Source organism: Tiliqua scincoides, chromosome 5, assembly GCF_035046505.1.
Source record: "Tiliqua scincoides isolate rTilSci1 chromosome 5, rTilSci1.hap2, whole genome shotgun sequence".
NCBI lineage: Eukaryota > Metazoa > Chordata > Lepidosauria > Squamata > Scincidae > Tiliqua > Tiliqua scincoides.
This window is the reverse complement of record NC_089825.1, coordinates 61,016,289-61,038,363: the sequence shown is the minus strand read 5'-3', so window position 1 is coordinate 61,038,363 and position 22,075 is coordinate 61,016,289. Positions and strand designations below refer to the sequence as shown.

General features: G+C 43.7%; 1 protein-coding gene across 2 annotated transcripts in view; it reads right to left on the bottom strand.

The window, feature by feature from the left end:
• The window catches only part of HECW1 (HECT, C2 and WW domain containing E3 ubiquitin protein ligase 1), a 171,815-nt gene that overhangs the window by 123,891 nt on the left and 25,849 nt on the right, over nt 1–22,075 (bottom strand). For both annotated transcript variants that reach the window (XM_066627949.1, XM_066627950.1), the window contains exon 3: nt 5,654–5,748. In XM_066627949.1, the coding sequence (XP_066484046.1) occupies nt 5,654–5,748 (95 nt within the window). The remainder of the gene's footprint in view (nt 1–5,653; nt 5,749–22,075) is intronic.

Genomic DNA, 22,075 nt, shown 5'->3' with positions numbered 1-22,075 from the left:
CTAAAGCTGTTCTGTGTATGGTAGGAAAGTGATGTCACCATACCATACAAGCTAAGGTTAAAATGGCAGCATGCTGATCTGACTACAAGACAGCCCCTTTGAAGGTTCGTTTTATGCCTCATTGCTGTCTAGCAAAAACTCAAGAACATTATGGAGAGACCCTCCTTCTTTCCCTTCTTCAGAAGCAAGTGGAGACATATGAATTTTACTGAAAAAAACCTCACGAAGAAGAAAAGTGCAGAAGGTTTAAGGTAGGGATTTCAATCTCGTTGCATGCAGCAGGCCAAATGGCACCTGTTGATGGCTGGAAGTGATGTCATTAAGCAGGTGATGACCAGAAATTGGTCAGAAAGATTGGGCCCAAGATAGAATCAGTGGCACTGGTACTGATGATAAACTAAACCCAGACCCGTTCCAGAAGTGTGGGTCCACGAAGACCTGCACCAGCTATTTAGCTAGCACAGGTCTGAGTAGATCCTCCCTCTTGTGCCAAAGAGGCTTACCCCTGAGTAAGGGAATGACTGGAAGCAGCAGTCGCCATTTTGGCACTGCTGCATTGGTGGGGGTATTAGATAGGATTGGCAGTTATTTAACTGAAAATCCTTTAAAAAGCCATAGATATATTAAGAGTCAAATTCTACGAAATTTAGGATCCCCAAATTTCATTTAAAGGACTAGGACTCAAATGATTCTGGTCTTCACCACCTTTTTGTAAGCACTATCAGAGTAAGTGCACTGTAAAGTACATACCACTAAAACAGTGGTTCCCAACCTTGGTATTCATGTACTCCCAGGGGCACTCAACAGGACCTTTAGGGGTACTTGAAAAAGAATGGAATAATGGCAGAAAAAGGCAAGTCATGCTCCAGAATGCCTTGCAAGACAGGAATGCCTTGCAAGGATCAGCAAGGCAGGAAGGGAGGTAGATAGCTGGGTGTGAAAGCCCCACCAATAGCTAGTTTTTGGTCATCAATTCATGTATGAACCAGTGATTGAAAACCAGCACAGCAAAAAAGCAGAAACATAATATGGAAAGTGATCAATCACCCAGAATATCTCAGCACACTTCTGGTGCAAAACAGTGCAAAGGCAGAGTCTTCTGTTCTTCAAACAGATGAAAAGAGAAAATAAGGGCACAATCCTAACCCCCTGTCAGTACTTTCCAGCACTGACATAAAGGCAATGCAGCTCTGAGGTAAGGGAACAAACATTCCCTTACTATGAGGAGACCTCTGTGAGTGACACCCAACTGCAGGATACAGCACACGTTCCATTGGCAACGATATGCCAGTGCTGTAAAGTACTGACATAAGGGGTTAGGATTGCGCCCTAGGTGATGAATACATGAAATCTGGGTTTTCATAGAGAGGAGATGAGAGCTTGTATTATTACAAACAGTTTGCTAATATGAAGGGTACAATTTATGGAAATGGGCTGCCAAGGAATATGCAAGTGAAAAAGATTGGAAACTACTACAGGAGATTCATGAATCAAATCCACCTTTAAGTTGTCTGGTGTGTTAAGCCAGAAGCTCTACATACAACATACAACCCATAACACATAACTGGGAGTGTGCAATTCAATTCACAGCAGAGAGATGCCTCTGCATATATTTGCAACCTTTACTCAGAAGCAGACCCACTGCTTTCCATGTGTTATTCTTAAATAATGGTGCACTGACTTGTAGCCTGGGACTTTATTTCAAATGGAAAGGAGGATCCCATCCTGCTGTTGGGAAAAAAAAAAGACCTCTGCCAAATGCATGCTTTTGCAAAAAGGAACGGAGGAGAATGAAAGGTTAACTTTGGCTGGAATTTCCCAGGAAGGTTACTATAGAAACAAATGATCTCTGCATTGTTTGTTACTAGTGGCGGACCTCCCCTTGAGGTGGCAAACCGGAATCACAGTTTTGGACCTTATAGGGAATCTCAGATGGCTTCCTGTGTGGTCCTAGAGGTGCACGAGCCTCCGTGCCCAGGAAATTTGTCCTGTTCAGTGAATTGCAGGTCCGCTGCTGATTGTTACAAGCTTCTTGGATTTTGGAAAAAGAACTCCTATGCAGAAAATGGGGCTTTGAGGTCTGGTGGGAAATATATATTTGTTATAGTGAACCCTATAGAGCTTAGAGAAGAACTAGCTTAGAGAAGAAGAGCTTAGGGGGCTTAGAGAAGAACTAGCATTTCTCTTCTCTTCCATTTTCACCCCTAAATGAGCTCACCTGCAGGGCTCTATGTCCTTTACAAGCATCTAAACAATCAGATGATTTATCATTTAGTAAGTGAATCTTACTTTGATTTTTTTTTAAGCAGTCATAAAGCACAGCCATATTTGTGGCACTTGTGCAATAGACCAGCACCACTGAAATGTGATTTGCTGCCTAATGGGTATAATGGGATCAGAAGGAGCCACTGAGGCATGGAAGATTACAAACGTACTTTGCAGTCACATATCTTTGTATAATTTGTCAGATTGCAGTGTTATGATGTACAGGCTATTAGTGCCTCTGTTATATGGTCATAACAGGAGACATGATCTGAGCAGAGCAGCAGCTGAGCAATATCATGTGTGCATCCAAGCCATTAACAAACAAATGGCCTTGGTAATTATCTTCTCTTTGCTATTAGGGAAACAAAAATCATCCCAGTTTCTTTCTTGTATTGTTTGCATTGTATATTCCACTCCAATGCCACACTCCCAACTGAATGCATTAGATCTCAAATTGCTGCCACATTGAAATCAAAATCTGGCATAAGTCACTGCTAACTCTGGACAGATGAATGTTGCAAGATGCATATTTATTATGAAAACTCGATTATTTTAAAAGTCCAAGGATTCTGATTCAGCTGTTCAAATGTTTAGATATTGTACATAAAAAAAAATAGGAGGAAAACAAACATGTTCTGTTAGAGGTGACAGGAGACCTCTCCCCACCCCCACCCTACAATCTTCTCAGAAGATTCTTTCATATAGTTTAGTTTACAAGGTTCTGGTTCATACATTCAGTGTGTTGGCACTGAAAAAGTATGGTGGAGAAGCTTCCAGTGTAACTTCAGCCTCGTGTGCCTGAAGGACCGGCCTAGGGGCAATCCAGTTGATTCCACCAAATCAAAACCCACGCTTTGAGGGGGGCCCAAATCGCTGCCACCACCCGCTTGCTCTGTAGCTGATGCCCCAACATGGAGTTGTCCATGCTGATGCACATGGACACAGCATCAGCATGTAGAGCACTGTCTGGACCTCTCACCTACCCCTGAGTCTGCTTGGCCCAAAATGGGCCTCGCTAAAGCAGTTGGTATTGACATCATCATGTCACCGCCAACTATTTATGGATGCTGCGCTTTGCATGCAGCACCATCAGTCCTGGGCTCATTATGGTCACTCTGTGCACAGCTGCTTTGTGAGTGGGGACCACAAAGGGGCCTGCAAAAATGCCTCCCATTGGGTCCTGCTGCTCTAAGTATGGGAAGATAAGCCTGTCTGATCATTCATCCATGGACTCAGTTCATGCTGAAAGTTATCAATGTGGTGGACAAGAGGAGCTCACATCACTATTATCCCCCACATTTTCTGCACCATTCACAGCTGAATACGTGAACAAGGAAATGGTGCCACAGAAAAATGATCCATCTGCCTCCTACAGTATAATACAACAGACTGCTATGGAAATATTTACATGAGCAATGGAAGTCCTGAGCAAAAGAGCAATTTTCTGTCAAGAGATACAAGCAACTCATCAAATGAGTGCAATGTCTACAATTGGCCAGCAACATTAGACAAGTGAAAGTTCAATTGTTCTGTTGTGTCTCTAAAGATGCTGAGCGTAAGGCTAAGTGTGTTTGATGCCATAAGCATCCAAAAAAAAGCACATTTAGAAATGTGCTCAACAACTGGCAGCTCAAGAGCTAAAGCTGTAGGGTGGTAAGAGCCATTTAGCCTAATGACTAGGGAAACTAAATACACATAGTATCAGCCCAATACTAACTAATATTCCAGCACCAATGCAACTGTGCCAACAGGGGACGCACTACATCCAGAAGAGAGGGGAACCTTTGTTCCCTTACCTTGGGGCTGCATTGCGGCTGCATCAGCACTGGAAAGCTGGTTAGGATGGGGCACACCTTTGGGAGGTGGCTTCAGTTCTCTCCTCTTTCCCCTCTCCTGCCTTCCTGCCTGCAGTCAGGTGCTACAGACTCATAGCCAGAGCTAAGAGCAAGATAATGAGCCTTCACTTTGAGACAGTAGTAATGGGAAAGGGGGAAAGTACTGTACTAAGTGTACAGGTTAGAATATATGGGTTTCAGAGGGAAGTCTCTGAATCTTTGTTTGGCTGCAAAACACAGCAAATTAGCACAACAGTATAATTTGCTTTGCTCATTTTCTCCCATTTATCAAATCATGGACTTTTTCATACAGAGAAACCCAGAAGTGAACGTGTATTATTTTCTTTTAAAATAAGCAGGTCACCACATTGGGTTACCCTGTGAATGAATCAGCTGTAATCTATTATAAGATTTTTAAATTTAATATGGGACCCATTGATCTTCTGTATCTGAAAATGACTGAATTCATACATATCAAACTACTCGAGTATTCGAGTACTTCTAACTGACAAGTCTGTGCTTCTAGCACACCACAATTACTCTCCTATAGCTCTTTATTGCCAGAAGCAGAGTTGTATGGATGCTAAAGAGGAAAAAAAAATGGTTCCACACCAAGGTAGCCCAACGTTTGTGGCAAGCAAAGGTGCATTCTACAACCTGTAGAATTTGTGCAAATTAAGATGTCCATATTCTGTTTTATTTTGCATCATGCTGATAATGGGGAGAAGTAAGGAACTATGTAGGGCACTGAACCTCAGGCACCCAATCACTGGAACTCTTAGGGCCCAATACTACGGGCCTCTAGAGCTGGCGTTGACCTCTAGCATCAGTACTGGGTGTTGCAAATTTGCTGTAAGGCATGTGTGCGTCAGCCAGAGAGGAGGGAGTGCTGGCGCCAGCCCAGCACCGGATGGTGTTGAGCCCAGCGCTGGATGGAAGCCACCCAGAGCAAGGGAAGAGCTCCAGACAGCAGTAAGGATTTTTGGGGTGGGGAGGAAGAACCAGCGTGGGAGCGAGGTGGGACCAGTGGAGCCCTGCTCCGCTGTATCCTATCCTCTGTGTCTGGTTGAAAAGCTCGACACAGAAGTTCTCAAGTCTGTGCCAGCAAAATAGCTGGTACAGATTTGAGAAGACCCACTGCAGGTCTTGGACCTTTCCTCAGGAGAAGGGGGTAAAAATCCCCTTCCCCCAAGGAGACCTCCAGTGGCCCCAGCAGTGGCGCTGGATTCAGCGGTAGCCACGTTGGCATTGCTGCACCCAGGGGCGCCACCAGGAATAGGATTGGGCTGACCTTCAGTTACCTCTGTGAAATATTAACTATCAATTCCAATAGTACGGATCACTCACTTTCATGCAGTTAGAAAGACTATGAGGGGAGATGAGATGCCATATGAAAGTTGAATTCTGTAGCTCATACCAAAATCTGTGTTTTCTCCTGTGCCTGCACAGAATCACATAATATGTGAAATCAAGAGATGGGCTATATGCAATGAATGGCAGGGAATAAACAATACTGAAAACCAAGCATGGTGAAAGAAGCTGAACTAACTTACAGGAGCGGCATTATTCTTCACAGTCACACTGGGGGTCGTTGCTCGCAGTGCCCCACTCACTCCATGGTAGTATTTGAAGCAGATCTTTGTTTCAGCTAACATCAGTAAAAGAAAACAGAACAAAAGGGTTATCTTAGTTTAATATGCAACTATTGGTCCCCATCTGCTGAATGAAATCAATCCATACTACAGAACATTGCATTTTGAATTCTGAGATTATAGTGTTTCTTCCTGCCAAACATGAGAGTGATTTAATTTAAGGCCCCAATCCTTAAATACAGTTTAATTGTGTTTCAATCTCATTGAAATCAAAAGGATTTAAGTATGACTATCTTCCTTTGGACTATACCATTCCCCCAATTAGTGTTGCTATCTGTACTGAAGCACAGTCAGACTTAACTTCTCTGGATTATTAAAATTAAACAAAGATCAAAACCTTGGTAGTTAGGGAAGTAAGAATAAATGCATGATTATATTATTAATGGTGCAATCCTAACCCCTTATGTCAGTGCTTTCCAGCACTGGCATAAGGGCAATGCAGCTCTGAGGTAAGGGAACCATGTTAGCAACCTTCAGTCTCGGAAGACTATGGTATCGCACTCTGAATGGTGGTTCTGGAACAGAGTGTCCTCTCCAGTGCACAAAGCCTGGGTAAAGTAGGTATGGAGGATAGGCTGTTTCCCATGCAGCAAATCCCCCCTCTCCACGTCACTGAAATGGTCCAATGGAAAGGCAGAGGCCAATACGGTTGGTTCCAGTGGCATCGCAGGAGTTGCCAGAACGTGACTGTGTTCATCCATGAACTGCCTCAGGGACTCCGGCTCCAGATTTTGCCTCGAGGTTGACTCCTGAAGCCTTTTCCATAACTGGATGTAGCCACAAGGCAGTGGAGGTTTGGGATCAGAGTTTTCCTTCTCTCAGATGAGCTGCCTTCCCAGGCTAACAAGTCAAATCTACCTGGTGGCCTATTCTTGTCCCCCAGCCCCCAGGGGAGCCCCCTTGTACTATACATAATAATGATCACTTCATTATATCATTATATGTGCATACAGGCACAGGACTGCCTATGTAAAGATGTCACTTCATGCATCTGCTGGAGTGAGCTCTAGACCACAAAAGTTTCTGCTGAAGTTTCTTAAGGTGCTACAAGATTCTTTGTGGTTTTTGCTGCCCACCCCTCCAGAAGCTGGAATCCCACCCAAGTGCACCCACAGCAGGGATGTAATGAACAAACATTCCCTTATAGTAATATAAGTACAGTAAGGTAAGGGAACAAACATTCCCTTATAGTATTCCCTTATAGTTGCACTATAACAACTACTAAATTCTAACCCCTTATGTCAGTGCTTTCCAGGCATAAGGGCAATGCAGCTCTGAGGTAAGGGAACAAACATTCCCTTACTTTGAGGAGGCCTCCATGAAAGACACCCAACTGCAGGATGCAGCACACGTCCCATTGGCACCGCTATGCCAATGCTGGAAAGCACTGACATAAGGGGTTAGGATTGCACCCTAAGAGTGCAATCCTAACCTTGGGTTAGGCTGGCACAACTCCCCTATGCCACACATTTGTGACAACTCAGGAGTTGGGTAGGCGGGCACAAGGATGTGCGTTGGGCTCTCAGCACTGGATCCACACTGTTTGGAAGTATGTTCACACCGGTGCTGGGCTGCCAGCACAGGGGTTTGGGTAGGGTGGGGGAGGGTGTTTTGGGGGTGTTCCAGGGTGAGAGGAGGGTGGGTGGCAGACAGACGGGAAGGCCCTGGGAGAGGGGTGCTACCAGGATCTGGCATTTAGACCAGATTCTAACCCCCCTCATGGGTGGCCCAGTTTTACACTGGGCTGCTCAGATCTGCACCACATCTTTAGGTGGCGCAGATCTGACTAGCCCCATAGGGGCAGATGCCCCACAGCATGGGGTAAGGGGAATAAATTCCCCTTACAAGTTGTGCTGCAATCTGGCCCAGACCTGCTCTGGATGAAGCGCAGACCAGCTGGCTGGCCTGCTCCGGGGCAGCTTAGGATTGATCTATAAGAATTTTTATATACTGCTTTTCAACATAGTAGTTCACAAAGCAGTTTACATAGAAATAAATCAATATGCATTTATATATAATGCTGATCAAATAACTTGAACTGATTATGGGGTGGTGGGCAAAGGAGAAGAACTTGTGCCTGATATTAATTGATTGAAATACAATAAATATTCATAAATTATATCAGATGTTAGAAAAATGTTTCCAGAGGAGAATGATCCTGTCTTAAAAGTATTGACTCAGATGCCTTTAAAACATAAAGCTCTGTTGAATGATCTTTAACATTTGCTTTGAAAGTAGTATGGCCGACACAGCCAAACTGATTTCCAAAACACACTCATCTTGCAAAAACAAGTATTATTATTTGGTGTCCTTTTGTTCCTCTAACTTCTGCTGCTTCTCAGAATGATTTTCCTTCTCCTCCTTCTTTGTCCTCACAGTCTTTGGTCTCATTTGCCCCTATGGCCATCAAACCGGCTGGTGAACACCCAATGACTTCAAGTTATGATGTCAGGGATAAAATCCCAAAGCCCACCACAACCACCAGGGTTAAATGGTAGCAGGAGCAAATGAAGCAGAAGCACAGGAACATAGGAAGTTGCCTTATACTGAGTCAGAACACTGGCCCATGTAGCTCAGTCTTGTCTATACCTGTTGGCTGCAGTTCTGCAGTTTCAGATCGGAGAGCTCTCCCAGCCCAGCCTGGAGATGCCAAGCAGGGTCTAGGTGAGAGAGGTAAAGGGGGTAATTTGTACCCAGGCCAGGGTCAAAAGGGGGGCCCAGGAGCCAAAGGAGGGGGCCCAGAAATTTCCTGGAATCTTACCTTTTCCTGTCTACTCAGACTTGTTGCCTGCATGGGATGCTGGGGACACTACTGATGCCACATGGGTTGGTAGACCTAGGCTCCAAAGACTTTTCCAGCAGTCTCTAACCTCCCCCCACCCTGTTTGTCTCTCCTTTGCAAAGGGCACCCCAAAAAACTTTGTACCCACTGATAAAATTACTCTCAGAGGCCCTGATGCCAAGGATTGAACCTAGAATCTTTGGCATGTAAAGCATGTGCTTTACCGCTAGTTATGGTCCCTCCCAAGGCATGAGAGGATTAAAAAGGAGGAGGAATACAACTCCAAAAGAAGCTTCAAAACAAGCCCAAACGTGTTGACAATCAGTTGCTAAGAAACTGCCAAAAGTGAGAGCTACTTTTGAACACTGATGAAAAAGGAATACGAAACACTCTAGAATCACCCCTATTGAAACAGCATTCAAACAGGGGCAGCTTAGGTGCAGAATTATCAATCAAGTGCACGTGCAGGAGTTGTGTCTATTCCGGAATGCAATCAAGTTGGGTGATCATGCCATGCAGCAGCTGAACCGCAAGCTCAGACTGAATTCTCATTTTGTAATTTTCTCGACAAGAATTTTAACAGCTCAGCAGCCAAGCCTTTTACTCACTTACCAGGCACAATAAAAAGCTGATGACATCAAAATAACTGCAACACATACAATAGAGATGAGACTGGCTCTCCAAATTAATCAGATCCGAGTCTGTCTTTTACTCCTCCCGCCTGAACAGTAATATAGGGCAGTCAAAGATGGAATAACGTTCTTAAATAAACCAAGTTAATGCCCTAAATCAGTGGTTCCTAAACTGTGGGACAATTCCCAAACAATTTTTGGTGGGTCGTGAAACTGGCAAGGCAGATTGCATTATGTGCATCATGGGTTAAACAAGCTGCTACTTGGGGGGAAGCGCTGCTGCCCAGTCACCACTATAGCCACACCCCTTGGCATTCATAAATCAGGCATCATTTACAGCCCTGGTCCGCATCGAAGAGAAGGCCAAGGGGAATGCAACGCCACCAGAATGGTCCTGATCCAAGGAATGAAGGCTCCAACAGATTCTAAACAATGAAGCCCCCCCCCCCACCAAGCTGACAAGGAAAATATATTGAACCCTATGGAAAGCGAAACTGAGTCACACAAGCGTGTTTACTCACAAGTACAGAAAGAGGCCTCACCACTTATCAAAGGCCAGGTGAAGAGGAACACAAGGCCACCACAATGGTCCCTATCAAAAGACTGTGGAGCTCAACAAATGCTCCAGAAGGTGGTTCCCTGCCCCCCTACAGGTGGAGCCTGTTTATCCACAGATTTTACATCCACAGAACTGGCTCAAAGCGAGTCTCTTGGAGTCCCCCGGTTTTCCCAAGGGAAACCGGAAGTAGTGTTTTTTTTTTCAGCCCTAAGAGCCATTCTGAAGCCCATAGAAGCAGCAGGCAGACGCGTTTCTGGGTTTCAAAAAGCCCTCTGGAGGGGATCAGACCGGCACGCTTCGGAAGCTTAAGAGGGCAAACATCGTGATTTCATAATCCGCAATTTTCGGTAACAGCAGGGGGAGTATGAGAACAGATTCCCCAGCAGATAATAAGGCCCCATTTGTATAGTAAAAGGATAAAAACAGAGGCTTGAGCTGCTGGTAAAGAGAAACACTTTTTTTTTAGGTTTGTAAAGGGAGGTAGATCCTGATGCGTTTTCATTTTAAAAAGTGGGTCCCTATACTAAAATGTTTGTGAAACACTGTCTAAATGGCTTGACACCTAGATGCTTGAAAGACTGCCTCCTCCCATGTGAGTCTGCCTGCCCTCCAAGAACATCTTACAGGAATTTTGAAAACAGCATGACTGGTGGCAGCTTGCACAAAGACCTTTCTATTGTGACATCCAGCCTATGGAACTCTCTCCCACATGAAATCAGGATGGCCTGTTTGAAGTTGATTTTTTGTAGGAGCTTAAGGACTTTTTGTTTCCATAATCTCATCACTGATTTGCTGTTGATTTTCATGTTCTCTGTTGGATATTTTGCTTTGGATCTCCATGTTTACTGTGGTTGAAAAAAAATGTTATCTTTCTTCTACTGCTATTTGTCTGACAGTACTGTATTGTCAGTCTGATTTTGCTATTCATTGTAGTTTTAACTTTGGATTGTGAGCTACTTCAGACATTCTCATTTAAAAATAAATACTTCCTCTCCAGTGCTCAAATAAACCCCTTTAGCTGCCAACAGGTTGTCCTGAAGAATGAGACTGAGAGGGGATCCATAACAGATGTTCAGGGGATTTCTCACTAGAGGTCCACATGGAATGCATTCCCTGAATGGAGAAATTTGGAGCCCCATTAGACTAAGGCACATGCAACATATTCCAGACATCATTTGAGTTTTTTTTCTTGTTTTCATTACTTGGCTGTCAAATTTATGGCCTAATCCTAATCAAGCCTTGCACCACTGAACATAAGGCCCCTTGTAGCTGTTGCAAAAGGCAACAAGCCATTTGCGAGTGAAGAGTATACGGGTCTGCGCACCAACAAACTGAGGACGCCTGCTGGCACTGATAAGTTCACACAGGGGGATGGAAGGATGCGGGGAGGGGTGGAATGAAGCAGGGAGGGGAGGAATGGGAAGGAGATGAGGCAGGGAGGAGGTTGGCTGGGGCAGGAAAGGAGCAGAATCAACAGAAGCTGCATACACCAATATCCTAAACCCTTCTTGGCCTTGGTCCCCCAACCGGGATCCACATGTACTTGCACCAACTACAGAGCTGGTGCAGGTCTGAGTAGACCCATTGAGCCAACAAGTATCTGCTTAACCCAGGAGTGTCCAAAGTTTTTGGCAGGAGGGCCACATCATCTCTCTGACACCGTGTCGGGGGCTGAATTAATTTACATTTCAAATTTGAATAAATTTACATAAATGAATATATTAAAGATGAACTTATAGGAATGAAGGTCTTGCAGTAGTTCAAGGCCTATAAAAGGCCTTGCACAAAGCAAGGCTGGCCTTCCCTTTCCTGCTGCTACTGCATCACAGACGTGAAACAACGAGCAGTGGAGGAAGCCCTCATCCCACAGCTCACTCGAGAGGCCAAACAGTTGCCCTCACGCTGAGAGCAGTTGCATCGGGCCAGTGTGGGCTCCAACATATCTCCGGAGGGCCAGAGGCTCACTGGAGGCTAGGGGCTCCCTGAGGGCCACATAGAGAGGCCTTGAGGGCCGCAAGTGGCCCCCGGGCCGGGGTTTGGGCACCCCTGGCTTAACCTGACAAGCCTGAAACTCCCCAGGTGCCATGTTGGAGCTGCTGAATCACCATGTGGGGAATTAAGCTGGATTGGGCTGTTAGTTTAACTCTGCAGTGTTATCATATGTGTACTGTGAAGGGGCCATGGATTTAGGGTCCAATCCTATCCAATTTTCCAACTCTGGTGTAGCCACAATGCAGCCCCGTGGGAACATATGTTGCCATTCATGTTGCCACAAAGTTTGCTTCACATATCAGAACAACCATACCACAAATAATCATATCTTAGAACATTGTTGGGTTTTTTAAAATACATTTCTGCTGTTGTAAATAGAACTCAATAATGTGTTAAAAATGATAATAGGAAACAAGAAGAGTAATAGCGAGTCTACTGGCAGGCATTTTGCCTGCTTCTTTTGTCTTCAAGATATTTTACAAGTGGAGACATCCCTGGATATTGTCACCCATTAAAGAGACTAGCAAAGTGACCGAGAAGGAATGGCACATTTAGTAAAAAGGAGACAAGGTGTGTGACAACATTGAAGTTAGAGTTAAAAAGGTTTTTAAAACTGATACTTCATGGTGATCTTCAACCTTTTTCATCTCATGGCATGCTGACAAGGCTCGAAAATGCTCAAGGCACACCATCAGTTTTTTGGAAACTGACAAGGCGCACTGTGTTGCCAGTTGGGGGCTCACATCCTCCGATGACTCTACTAATAAATGATCCTCTCCCAATTTCCCACAGCACACCTGTGGATCATTTGCGGCACACTAATGTGTCACGGCATACTGGTCCTTCTTTGCCCTCACAGTCTTTGGATTCATTTGCCCCCATGGCCATCAAACTGGCTGGTGAACATACAATGATGTGTTACTTTTGCTACTAGATCTTCTATGCCAGAGCCAAAGACTATAATTTATGCTTCCACTATGAAGATAAAAGCCAGCCAAAAAAAGACAGTCTTTGAAACTCTACCTCTCGGTCATGAGAAGAATCCCCAAAAGCCAATATGGTAGTATATAGCCAGTGGCCCAGGCAAACATGGACTAAGCACTAACTGACAACCGACAACAGGTTGTCGAGCTGAAACGTAAAAGGCTGAAACATAAAAAGAGCTGATAAAAAGGAAAAAAATACAAAAGGAGAAAGAAAAAGAACAAGCACACTTTCAAAAAATGGTTTGGATTTTGGAAGTGTCCAGGCACAAACCTTAACAAACAATGCTAGGTGATTACAGGCAAACAAATCAAATTAATTCTCTGACCCATCTAGCTCACTGATCCCTAATGGGTCTAACTCCAGGAACTGGTTTTCTGGACTCCATAACACTTTTTCAAACTCTGGAAGACAGGATTCTGGATTCAGACAGGGTCATCCTTGGGAGCTGCAGGGTCCAATGCAAAACATATTCACTGGGCTGCCACCCTCCTGTGGCCCCTCACTCCGCTCATCAGGACAAGCAGCAGAGACAAGCCTAGGGCTGATGGCACCCCACTCAAAGCACGGAACCTGGAACTAGGTGGTGTGACGTGACAACATCACCGTCAAATGCTTCCGGAGGTCAATTGGACCAAGAGGCAAGCGGGAGGGCCACATGGCAGCAAAGCTTCATTTGTCGCGCTCTATTCATGATGCGTCAGCATGGAAAATTCTATGCCAGAGCATCAGCCACAGAGTAAGGTGGCAGCTTTAGCTGAAAATGCAGGACACCTTTTGCCACCCCATTGTGGGGGGCCCCAGCCACCCAAACGCCCCAAGGTAGGCCCTGGATCTAGCCATACACAGGTACTGTCTTTGAAGGAGTCAGATCAGAACACACAGGAGAATAATTGGGCTTGACCTTCAGTAACCTTTGTTAGATAAGGTCATGACTCCAACTGATTGGATGTTTTACAAGCACTTGAACATCCCTACCTGACCTCTGACATGGTCAGGTGGGCTAGAGTTCCCAATGGGCTGGTTCTTGCCAATCTGAGCAGGTGGGCTGGCTCGGATCTAGTGTTCTTTGGCAACAAGTCAAGAAAGAGGAGCAATACACAAAAAGACTTGTTTTCTTGACCACACAGTTTTTCTTCAGTAGCAAAAATATCTAAGGGCACAATCCTAACCAGGTCTACTCAGAAGTAAGTCCTATTGTGTACAATGGGACTTATTCCCAGGAAAGCGAAGTTAGGATTGCAGCCTAAGTGTCTCCATTAATCTTCTTCTTTTAGGATTGCAGCCTAAGTGTCTCCATGAATCTTCTTCTCTTGGTAACCTCACACTGGGCTTTCCCTTAAGGGGAATGTGGAGGGGGGGGCGGCGGAGAGAACAAGGGGAGCTCAATTGTCACAAAAGGTAGAAAAGTGTTCAGAAGATTTCTCCTCAAATAAGTTATTCCAAGGAGACTCTGGATGCACTGCTGAAGAGGCAACTACCCATTCCATGTGGCAAACTGAGGGCAGTTTCAAAAACATTTTGAGACACAGGATAGCAAATAATGCGCTGTTCAAAGCAAATAAGTTCCCATAGGCACACATAAGCCCTCAGGCATGCCTAAAGTAGCCCTTTGGATCTTGGCCACTATGAGGTAGGATGATACTAATAATCCATCTCATAGTGGTACTGTGAATATAACTAACATGAAGGCCTGGATCCAAAGGCCTTAGGCAAACCCAAGAGCTTGCATCTGCCCTGTGGCAGGGCAGATGCATTTTACTTTGAAGAGCACAATCTCACGCTGTACTTCAGAAACAGAAATCCAAAAACCCCTTAGGCATGCAGAGCTAGTTGTCTGGATTCTGGCATAGGGTTGCAAAGCACTATGAAGTGCTAATGAAGCGCTACAAGACATGCCAAATAATATGAATATACTTGAAGATGTCAATAAAAATGAGAGGTACAACTACTACAAAAAAGACATGTTAAAGTATTGTCCTAGGATTAGACTACTTCTGTTCAATAGAGCATCCAAAAAATCCAAACAAAACTTAAACCTGAAGTTTGAAATGGCAGAAAAGGCACGCCTGTGAGAAATTTCACATGAGCTGACTACCCAGACCTGGAAACAGCATGGGTTTAATCCATGATGAATTGAAAGAATCCACCAAGTGTTTCTGCAATAGTGGGAGCATCCTGGATCCCGTTAAGTTCAGCAAGAAAACTATCTGTATGCCAGACATTATTGCTGCTAGCCATTCTTTGAATATAAGGAAAAAAATTATGTTTGTGCTATCACTCATTTTAACTTAAAAATTTCTAAGTCACTAATAAACATGGCTCCTATCTGGGCTGTACCAGGCGCAGCCATACCCATATCTAATGGTGTGCAGCGTGTGCTCCAGCTCACAGTTCCTAAGGTTCACGGCCTAACTAGAAAATGGAGTCTAAAATGTAGCAAAGAAGAGGCTGATCAGTTAAAGCTAGCACCCAGGCTCCAATATTTATGCCAGGCCTAACCAGGGCTAACCAATCCACAGGCTTCATTCTGTCTGTCAATCACAATGACTAGTGCTGCTCATTTCTATTCCCTTAAATGCTAAGGGATACTTCACGGTCACTCACCAAACTGGATCCCATTATCAGAGCGCAATCTTATCTTTAACCCCACCACAGCATGCAGCTGCACCAAAACGGGCTGCATTGTATGATATGGGTGAGAAGATTAGGAGGCTTGGGAAGCCTTCCGTAAGCCTTCCAATTGTCAATGAATCTCCTTGGAGAGAAAGGGGGCATGTTGTTTGCTCCTGGAGGGGACAGGATCCAGCGCAAGTTGCCCACGCTGAGTGCCGCACCCTCTTGCCTGTCATGTCCCCAGTCTTCCACCTGTTCCACTCCATTCTGCCCAGCCATTCCACCCTTTCAACTGACATGCCTGGGCCAGCAAGCCTTCCTCACCCCATCTCTGCACATTGGGCCTGCTGGCAGCATTCTGGAAGCTCTTGGTTTCACATGCTGCTGAAGCACCATTTGCAACTGCCATAAAGCAGCTACTACTGCCAGAACACTTGCTTCGGCTATAGTAAGATTGGGCTGTGAGACTCTGAAGTTCCTGGAATCCCTGAAAAAAATAGTTCAGTCATTGTACAGAAACTTATTGCTGTCATGGTTTCTCTTCTCCAGAAGAGTTCACTAGATCAGGTAGCCAAGGTCATTGTCTCCTTTCAATTAACGCTGATAGAAAGTTGTGTTGGCAAATCCATTCATTTCCCTGGAGATGATGTAATGTTCAAAGCACTTGTGTGCATATCAGCTATCATACTAGCCTGACAATTTCTACAGTATCAAGGGCAAAGCAAATGAATTCCAATTTGCAGCCATATCAAACCATTTTACAGCCTTTAACACATTTTATATCAACAAAAAAAATGCAAGGAAAAATGGATAACTTGAATCTGGAGGAGGACTTGCGGACATGAGTATTATTTTCCTTGGGGTGCTTCAGGTTGGATCTTCTGACAATAAACCAACTGCATTAAACAGTGAAGAACCACTTGTGAAGCGCAAACACTTCACAAGCGGTAGAGATGGATACATCAGTAAGTTGCTGGCATGAATGTAGCTAACAGATCTGAAATGAAACCTGTGTATGTAGGTGCATGTATTCATATCTGTCCTTTCTGGTTTTTTCCCTTCCATCCCTCTCATGCCTCCCTCATTGTCAACATTTACATTGTGTAAGTTCATCAGGTTTTTTTTCTTCTTCTTATGTTACTTGAAAAGCACCTTCCGTGTCTGTATGTATTTATTGTTATGGTCAAAGACCAGCAAAAACAAACACACAATACCACCCTACAGCAGGCGGAATTTAAAATTTCAACATTACAATACATTCAACATTAAAATACAATAAAATAGCCATCATAGTGTTACGAACAAATAAGAAGGAGTAGCTATTAAAATTTCCTCTCATTAATAATAATGCCCATCCGGGTTTTGTCAGCAGCAGCCAAAAAAATTGCAATTGATCTTGTAAGCTGAGAATTAGCACCTGTAAGAAGTTTCTTGGCCATTTCTGTTTGTGAGAAACCCAAGAATTTTCTGCTCAGGGGAATAACAAACTTATCTCGCATCCCCTGATAAAATGGGCCACAGAACATGACATGCTCGATTGTCTCAACCTCTGCTGAAACACAGGGACACAGACTTTCAGAGATGTACTTTGTACTTTTATATTTTTTTCTGCTAGAAATAAGAAAAATGATGCAGGTGAGCATAGTGAATGATCTTTTATTTGAAATACGCAGAATGATCAACTTGTAGTCCTTCTCCATGACACAAGATAAAAATTTCCCCCATTTATAACTACAGTCAGTTCTTTATTTGCAAATTCTCTATCTGCAAATACACTTATCTGTGAGGTGCAGAATCGCTACCTTCTCTCATTATCTGTACCTCTGTTCTCTATGCTATGCAGAGACCTTATGGAGGCTTCAGGAACCTCCAGAATGGTGCTTGTGATCAGTGCAGACCCCTTAAAAATGGTCAGCAGAAGCTTTCAATTGTCATTTTAAAGGGGTCTGCACTGGTTGCGGGTCCCTGACGGTCCCTGCAGCCTCTGGAAGGTCTCTGCAACATTCCGAGACATTTTGGCCCTTCCTGCTGCACTCTGTAGGCTTCCTTGAGGGTCTCTGCTGATTCTTCTGTTGGCAGGGAAGGTACTCTTGTCCTCCCTCAGGTACCCCTTGTACCTAACCCCATTGATCCCATAGGATCAATGGTTTGTTAACTGTGAATTGGCTAACCACAAGTGTTTCCAGGAACCCAACCCTAGCGGATAACGAGAACTGACTGTTATTTCCCAGAATCACTGTGCCACAGAACCCTGTTTATATCATCTCCCACTTCTTTTCTTTCTCCACTTGCTCTTTATAATCTTCCCTACTCTTCTTTTGCTTAAAGGTCAGCTTGGCCTTATGACTTAACTTTCACTGGAATGGGAAATTTATTATCTTGGATATAAAAAGCAACAATGCCAAGATTAAGGCAGTTCCCCCTCCTGAATTATCAAATCCTCTCAAATCTCTAATACACAGGACATCTAAAACCTGTTCTATTTGAAACACATCCAACATATTTACAATTCAGTGTTTTCCTATGATCCCTCAAGGGAGATTTGATGGACAGACTAGTATTATAATAATGTTCCAACTTACTTAATAGCACTGTCTGTTTCAATTAACAAACATGCTGAGCGATCCTTAGCTAAGCATTTCCTTGTAAATACAGAGAAATATGCCATATCATCACCTCCATATGATCAATTTTGTATATTTTGGAGGCAAAAGATTGAGTTGCATTTGGATTTGTAAGCAAAGATCATGCATGGAGTATCCATATAATTTAAAAAATGACGAGAGGACAACTAACAGTGTGGCTTGCATATACGTGCAAACAAATTGAACAAAATGGACCGAAAATTGCTGCATTTCAGCTTGACAGTTGCTCTGTAAGGAAGTCCTATAAATTAAATCAGCACTGTACCCAACCTTGTGGTAATACAGGATGATCAGATTACTATTTCATATTCCTTAATTACAGTGGACACTGATACCGATCACTGCTATGTGATTAAATTACTGCTTCCTTTCTGTCCAATTCTTAAATGATTGCTCATCATTTCTTAATTTATTTCAGAGCTAAAATTTATTCAATGATTAGGAAGAGTGTGTGGAGGGTAAAGTCCACTTGAAGTTCTATTCAAATCCTGCCTTGGACAACATGTCTGCATTGTGTGCTGCCATCACAATGACACGTGAAACTCACATTCTCAAAATGTAAAATACCCGTATATTTGTTTTTTCATATCTATTATACATGAACTAGAAAAAATATACTCCCCTCTCCTGAGACATGGATAACACCAGAGAGTGGGGTGAGTACCTCATATAAGTAGCTTGCTTCGTTGCTATCACCAACCCCATTATTGTACCCCTGTGTAACTTAGAAAGGCACTTTTTACACACACAGAGTGCTTTTCTTTAAAAAGCATCAGAACAGCACAGTTCCCCATGGGCTCCCTACTATTGATGTTTAGGGTACAACCACAAATGTCCTATACACCATTATTTTTCTTCAGAAATCTAACATAGGGGACAACTTCACTTCCCAAAGCAATTTGCCCTTTCTGTACCCCGCTCCAATATTTTTCCTGGTGCCACCACTGCTCAGAGCACTTCACAGCAAGGAACCATCACAAAACAATTGTCACCAAATAAGTTCAAACAAGAGACAGTCTAGAATTTTCACCACTTCTGGTATGGGGGAGTAGGTTGAAAAAAAAAATAAAAAGATTTTAGTAGAGTAGAATTTTTTTTTTTAATTCCACCATTTAAAACATGTGAACATTCTGTACTGTCTGGCCCCACTGTCTCCCCTTGCTGCTGTTTGAGTGGCACACTTTTCCTTGCTGGCTGTCTTGTACCTCTCTGGGTTGGGCCCAAGAGATATTCCATCCAACCAGAAATAACGTATTGGATGGAATACTATCACAGCCCTTTATCTGACCCACTTGTCATCAACTGAGATTGAGTGCAACTTAAACACTTTTTTAAAGAAGACCCAAAAAATTGCTGAAAAGCAGATGCATTTGTTGCCTAAAATAGAACTGTTAACACACATGCCTATGTTTCTCTCATGCTTGTGTTTGTTCTTTGTTATGAATCATGGGAGTACATTGTTTGCACATCGTTGATTAGAGAGAAAACTAAAAGAACAGCGGGCATCACTCTATCATTTCCAGGCTTTGGGCAAGGGAGAATGGAATAACTGAAATCTATTTAAAGCATATGTCACCAGAGTGAACCTGGCTCTAGGCACAATTTTTTTAGCACCGTGTACTGGGACTAGAAGAATGTTCTCTTTTATTGATTTGGACACTGGACAGATTTGTCAAGGACAGATGTTTTAGCTGAGGGTCGCTTTGCACTTGTGCATACCATGACAGAAGCTATGTTCACTAAAGCCAACATTATGCACTCTCAGATTTGTGCAAGTGTGAATATTTCCATTTAAAACCTCACCAAAGGGGGAAGAAAGAGGCCAGCTCTATTAATCACTGTATATTCATCACCCTTCAGAATCAATATGCATGCATTTCTTTTATCTTTTATTTTAACTACAGATCTTATGATATTTTTAGCCTAATATTTCCATGGCAACAAGGCAGGGAATAGTCCATTTGAGAAGAGATGTGACAGAGCTCTGTAGCTGGGGAATTCAAAAGAGTGGTCTAAGCTGTTTCCCAGCACTTAGTGCATCTTCTAGTCTTCTGTCATATCATTTGGTGGCACTCGTTCCTTCTCATTAAAGATAGATGCGTTTGGGTTACAAGTCACTTCTCATGTTATGCTTTTTGTTCACAGAAATAAATTAATGGCAAAAGATTTAATGAAGGACAGATTTATGTCTGTTTCTAGTGGCAAGCCAAGCATGGCAACTCCTGAATTTTCTGAATATTGATTTCTGACAGTATAGGGCAGTGTTTCTCAAACTGTGGGTCAGGACACACTAGGTGGGTTGCAAGCCAATTTCAGGTGGGTCCCCATTCATTTCAATATTTTATTTTTAATATATTAGATTTGATGCTACTGTGGTCCATGATTGCATTTGGGAAACTGTTACAGACATGTACATAGAACAGGTTACTCTCTATACCAGCCATTTCCAACCACTGTGCCGTGGCACACTGGTGTGCCATGAGTGGTCCACAGGTGTGCCACAGGAATTTGGGGGAAGGTCATTTATTAATAGGCCCAATGGGAGATGTGAGCCCCACTGGCAGCATGGTGTGCCTTGCCAATTGTCAACAACCTGGTGGTGTGCCTTGACCATTTTAGTGCCTTGTCAGTGTGCTGCGAGATGAAAAATGTTGAAAATCACTGCTCTATACGCTTTTAACAATGATAGTAAATGGGATTTACTCTTGGGTAAGTGTGGGCAGGATTGCAGCCTAGGATTGTATTGTTAAAAATTTTCCTGCTTGATGCTGTCACTTCCAGTCATGACATCACTTCCGGTGGGTTGTGACAGATACTCATTCTAAAAAGTGGGTCCTGGTGTTAAAAGTGTGAGAACCACTGGTATAGGGCATGAATACTTTCCATGTTATAACTTCTACCATGAGCACCAGTAATGAAAAATGTCTCAACTTATTCACTTGTCTTGGACAATACACATCAGAATGAAAAACAGGCTTGCCTCAAGAAATCTCACCTCAGAGTTCCTCAAATATTCAAAGAAACTAATGGCCCAATTCTATTTGGATTCCACACCAATGGTGCACAGAAGTTGGCACATCTGTCATATTCTAAACCAATCCTAGACATGTCCTGGCAATGCCACTAAGACACACAACAAGGGCCATATGCCAAGCCTTTCCTGGAAAAGCAACACTGGCACAACCCTTCCCAGTAAACCACCCCCCTGGCATCCATGGAAACAGCAATACAGCTTGTTATTCATGGAGCAGCACCCTGATGCCAGCATTTCATTTGTGTGATGTCAGCACATCATCTGCGCATCGTCACCATGAGATTATCGTGCAATTTGTGTGCTGTCTGTGTGTCTTTGGTGTGATGTCAGCATGTCATTAGTGTGACATTTGTGTGCCAACACCATGATACTAGCATGTCATCAGTGGGACATCCATGTGATATCAGTGTGATGTTCAAGGAGCCAGTCACCACATTCAATCAGCACCACACTGACGGCCAGAGAAGCATCACCAGGATGAACTATGCAGGGGGCAGGGGAAGGTGCAGGGAAAAAGCAGCCAATATTGGGGGGACACCACCTTGCTAGCCACTAGGAATAAGCAACACAGCAACAGAGCCCAACCTGACACACACAAACACATGACACAAAGATACTACAGCCCTTCTCACCACCTATAGGTGGTGACATAGCATCAGCAGCAAAGTATCAAAAGCAAATAACTGCTAGGAAACCCTGCACTCAAGTTCCCTCATTCCATTCACACAAACACACACATTCACAAAATGCCTTTCTGAACACAGCAAGAATATAATATCTCCCTGGTTAGAGGACAGCCATGTGAAACATACAACTCTCTCCATGGCAAGGGTTTGACTCTGTGTGGGGACTTCCACCAGTTAGAAGGAACTTTTTGCCAGGGGCAAGGATTAGTCACAAAGGGAGCCTCCACACTACTTAGGCAAAGCGGTTCGGCGGTGGCTCACTGCACAAAGACTGCTCAGCTCACTGCTGAGAACCAGGTAAGATGGGTTCGAACCCAGTCAAGGGACTTGCCCTAACTAGCAAGACTCTCACCATTTGCACGACTGGCTAGAAACACTCATAGCATGGACAAA